This window comes from Papio anubis, chromosome 12 (genome assembly GCF_008728515.1).
Source record: "Papio anubis isolate 15944 chromosome 12, Panubis1.0, whole genome shotgun sequence".
Lineage (NCBI taxonomy): Eukaryota > Metazoa > Chordata > Mammalia > Primates > Cercopithecidae > Papio > Papio anubis.
Genome location: NC_044987.1, coordinates 63,787,071 through 63,792,485, shown reverse-complemented (window position 1 = coordinate 63,792,485; position 5,415 = coordinate 63,787,071). Strand labels below are relative to the sequence as shown.

The window sequence follows — 5,415 nt, the reverse complement described above, 5'->3', positions numbered from 1 at the left end:
CATGACTTTTGAACAATGACCCAAACATTTGTGGAAAGGGCATTTGAGTTGAGAAGAAAGCAGTATAGTGGTCCTGAGACGGAAAGATGTTGGAATGTTTGAGGAGCTGCTAAAAGGAGTGTGGTTGTAGTATACTAAAGAGGTTTCTAGTGGTCTTCTCCTATTAAGCCTTATCAGTTATGGTAAGAAGTATAGATTTTAATGTAAACATAAAGGGAAATATTGGAAGAATGAAGGATTATATAATTAAACATTGTTTTATCATTTATTAATTCACTTATTTTTATTTTGATAATTAAACCTCTAAACAGAAGTTTATTTGATCCATAGTATATTTTATATAAAACATAAAATAATATGTAGTATGTATATTATACTACCTAGACCATTCTTGCATACAGATGGGGGAAAAAGAAGGGCATTAAACATGACTTTGACAATGGCATATAGAATGGAGTTGAGAGAAAAGCCCAGGGTATCAAGAAGAAAGAGAAAGGAAAGAAGCAGAACTTCGAAATCTTCCAAAGCTAGATGGTTAAATCCAGGCTGGGAAATGATTGATTTTAGCAGAAGAAAACATAAAATGTTATGTGAGTGAAAGGAATTAATCCTAATGTATTAATATAGATGTTAAATTAATATTAATAATGAATCAACATGAGATTCACATTGGAACTGATCTGAACAGCTGAGTAACTAGAAGGCAAATACATCAATGCACTCTGCTCTCTGGTCTATGGGGAAATGACAAAGATCATGCCAAAGCAAGATTCTTGTATCCTCAAATCAGAGAACATCCTCATATAGAAATTATAGATAGCACTTTCTTTGAAAGAGGGAAAGAAGCTTCAGTCACTCACACAGAACAAAAATAATTCTCAAGATCAGTTTAGTCAAATGGAAATCAATTCAGTTTAATAAGATTTAATTAATAATGATTGGATGTGTGCTATTTGCCAGGAACTGTGCTTGGTGCAGAAAATATCAAGATCGGTCTGATACAAACTGGGCTTTTAATGATTCTATTGTCCACTGTGGATGACAGACACATAAATAGCAAGTCACAAGACAATTGAGGTACTGTAACAGAGTTGCAATGCAAATTATAGTAGGGATACATGAACTCTGCTTGGAGTGATTAGAAAGGAAGACTTTAAGGGGCAAGACACTTCTGAGCTGACCTAATTGGAGTTGCTAAAGAATTAATGATACACTGTCCAAAAGAATCTCTGCACACTTTTTCCCTGTGGACTTTAGAGGGGAGAGAGTGGCTAATATCCAGATCATGACAAAACAAAACAACTGATTTATCCTTTTTGGAAGGTAGCCCAGGTCTTCTAGAAGAGGATTTGTCCTTAATGACTCACGAGAGTCTCATTCTGGAGGATAAACTAGTTGAAAAGTTTGTGGTTTTGTTCCTAATTGTCAAGAGTTCTTTTACAGTGCCCTAGCCTCTCAATAAAACTTTTTTTTTAGGCCAAGGAGTAGAGTTGGATATGCTTTATATATCTTGGAGCCTCATTGTCTCTGATGTGCTTAATGTCATAAAGCACATGAAAACTCTCAAATATACATAGTTGATTCAGTTGCCTATGAAAAAGCCCTAGATTTATGGAACAACTATTTATCTTATAATTCCAGGGGGGTAAATGGGCCCAGGCAGTACCAACCCACTTCATCTGTGGCATACTGTGTCTCCAATATTGCTATAGTTTAGTTGACTGAGCCACTCTCTAGCTGTGAAAGTGCGTGTTGAACTTTAGAGAAAGTCCAAGAATCTCTTCTCTCCTCTCATCCTCAAAGATGGAGAGCACCATTATGAATTGGTCATACATAAGGACATTGTATCCACTATCATACGAAAAGGTGGGGTTTTCACTATGCTATAAGAGAGGGTTAATAGTCAATCATACATGACATTTGTTATGTCCTTACTTTGGACTGCTTCCTTTGAAGAACTTGTGAGTAAAAACAGCTTTAGAAGCTCAGAGCCTGGTGATATGGTGTGGATATTTGTCCCACCCAAATCTCATGTTGAAACAGAATTTCCAACATTGGAGATGGGGGTTGGTGGGAGGTATTTACGTCATGGGGACAGATCTCTTATGGCTTGGTACTGTCCTCTTCAGAGCGAGTGGGATCTCACAAAATCTGATGATTTAAAAGTATGTGGTACCTCCCCTCCCTCTCTCACTTTTGTTTTTGCCATGTGACATGCCTGTTCCTGCTTCACCTTCTGTCATGAATAAAAGCTCCCTGAGGCCTCCCTAGAGCCCATCCAGATGCCAGTGCCATGTTCTAAGAGCCTGCGGAACCACAATCCAATTAAACCTCTTTTCTTTGTAAGGTACCCAGCTTCAGGCATTTCTTATAGCAATGCAAGAATACCTTGCCTATCACACCTTGCCTGAACGAATGTTTGCAGCAAATGACTAGAAATTGGAGAAACCATTGATTTTCTTCATTCTTCAAAACTAGTATCTACTTCCTGGAGTTCCCCAGTCTTTTGCCTTTTATTATTATTCTAGTTTCATTCTAGATCAGGGAAGGGGGTCCTACAGTCCATTCTGACTCTATACAATTTGTCATTGAAATGGGGTAATGCAAAGCCTAATAACACAAGAGGAATTTGTTTGAAAGTTGCTGCTGTTTATGTGGGTGTGTTTTCTGAGGATTTAACAAAGATGTATGCAAGTACCCATGTTCCTGGTTCCCCTTGTCAGTTAAGATCTGACTTTATTATAGTCTATTTAGAAGTAATATCTCTCTTTTATTTCTTGAAATAAGTCTTTCACAATTCCTTTTTCTTTATTTCATAGACAAACATGCTGAAAGGAAGGAAATGAATACAGGAGATCCATATCGAGTGTCATTTCAGACCTGAGAATAAAGACTTTTCAATGGACCCATCATGCACCTTCCCAATTCTTCTGAAATTGAGATTACCACCTTCTTTCTGATTGGAATGCCAGGGTTGGAGCATGCTCATGTATGGATCTCTGTCCCCATCTGCCTCATGTATTTGGTAGCCATCCTAGGCAATTGCACAATCCTGTTTGTTATCAGGACTGAGCCCTCACTCCATGCACCCATGTACTATTTCCTTTCCATGTTGGCTGTCTCTGACCTGGGCCTGTCCTTCTCCTCCCTACCCACTATGCTAAGGATCTTTGTATTCAATGCCACGGGAATCTCCCCAAATGCTTGCTTTGCTCAAGAATTCTTTATTCATGGATTCACAGATATGGAGTCCTCAGTGCTTCTGGTCATGTCTTTTGACCGCTTTTTGGCCATACGCAACCCTCTGAGGTACGGCTCTATCCTCACCAGTGCCAGAGTTGCCAAAATGGGGCTGGTGTTTCTCATTAAAAGCATGCTCTTAGTACTCCCATTTCCTTTCACTCTTAAAAGGTTGACATACTGTAGGAAAAGCCTACTCTCTCATTCCTATTGTCTCCATCAGGATGTCAGGAAGCTGGCCTGCTCCGACAACACAGTCAACTTCTTCTATGGTTTCTTTCTTGCCCTCTGTATGATGTCAGAAAGTGTGTTGATTGCTGTGTCTTATGTGTTCATCCTGAAGATGGTCATGGGAATTGGATCCCATAGGCAGCAGCTCAAGGCCCTCAACACCTGTGTCTCCCATATCTGTGCTGTGCTTATCTTCTATGTACCCATCATTGCTTTGGCATCCATGCACCGCTTTGGCAAGCACGAATCCCCAGTGGCCATGATCCTCATTGCTGATGCTTTCTTGCTAGTGCCACCTCTTATGAACCCCATTGTATACTGTGTGAAGACACAGCAAATTCATCAAAAGGTTTTGGAAAAACTGGGTCTACAACAACAGTCTCAGTAAACATGGTACAAGATCAGCCAGGGTCAGGAGAGAAAATACCTTTCTAAGCGAAGTATTATCAATGATTTATCATTATATTTCTTAATTATTCATATACAGATGGCCTTTCTTGCCCATAGGTTTCACATGTGGAGATGAAAAATATTCAGAAAAAAAGTATGATTGATTGCATCTGTGCTGAACATGTAGACAATTTTTTTGTTATTATTCTGTAAACAATACAGTATAACAACTATTTCATAGTAGTTTTGTTGTATTTGGCATTATAAATATTCTAGAGATACTTTAAGGTATATGGGAGGATGTGTGTAGGTAAGATGCATATACTACACCATTTTATATGAGACTGAACATCTTCAGATTTTGGCATCCTTGGGGTCCTGGAACCAATTTCCTATGGATAACAAGGGATGACTATAGTCAGTACAGCATATAACCTCTTTAAGAGCTCTGTGAGTAGGACTGACATGGATGTTGATAAGTATGTATTTGACAGTTTTAGAAAGTTATTGAAATCATGACTCAACACACTGATACAGCATTTTAGTTACACAGTTTATAGGACAAGGATAAGTATATGTGAAAGCAGGGATTGCACTCCCTTGCAGACAAGGAATACCAAGGCACTGAAGATTAAAGGATATCACCCCAATCCAGTTGCTGGTTTTCTTTCAGGTGACTTTCAGACACATGGTATTTGTTGAGGAGCATTCAGTCAAATTTTGTGTGAATCGTTGATTTCCCATTTAAGTGAAAGAAGTCTATTGTCAGGTATGAGTTGGTTAGCAATCCTCTCCCTTTGTGCCTTCCTTAACAGTGAAATAGGTAGAACCAGTAATTATTTTACCTTATCATTTTCACAGCCTTGAATTACAGCAATAAACTATCTCATAACATTCCTTAATAAAAAACAAATTTTTTCTATATTATGGCAAGATTCCATAAGCCACAGTTAGCTAAAAGAAGGATGATTGTGCTCTTGGTAAGAAATAGGAAAAAATATTTTAAAATACAGTGTTTTTATACTGATATTCTTGATTAGCTGTTCTAAAATATATGTTCTAAAATAATGGTTCTTATGGTTGTTTAGGCATTTGATATTTTGAATTACTATCTAATGTTTCAATTTCACTAAAAGCTTAGAAATAATTTTAAGCTAGCATAAAATAAAAATACAATATTCAATATAGCACAATATGCATGGTTATGGTTTCATATTTTTAAAAGACAATAGCCAACTAAAGATATTTAGATACCTCAAATTATTTTCTGTAAAATTCGTTTCTTGTCTATCTTTTATTTGTGGTTACTTAGTAGTAGACAAAGATATAAAACATAAAATTTAGAATAAGTCAAACCTTAACAATTTTCTGCTATGAATTATTAGAAAACTATTATTAATATATATCAATGTTTTACTACCTAAGTTGAGCCCACAAGTAATTACTATTATTTCTGTTTCAAAGAACTATTTTGAAGAAGGTTCAAGTAGTCTTACATATTTCATATGGCAAAATAATCTTATATATTCTATGTTCCCAGGTGAATTTAGGTGA

General features: G+C 36.9%; 1 protein-coding gene across 1 annotated transcript; it reads left to right on the top strand.

Moving 5' to 3' along the window:
• Window positions 1-2,911: 2,911 nt before the first annotated feature.
• On the top strand, window positions 2,912-3,859 carry OLFR575 (olfactory receptor 575). Its single transcript, NM_001168830.1, has one exon. The coding sequence runs from the start codon at window positions 2,912-2,914 to the stop codon at window positions 3,857-3,859; it is 948 nt and encodes a 315-aa protein (NP_001162301.1).
• Window positions 3,860-5,415: the final 1,556 nt, after the last annotated feature.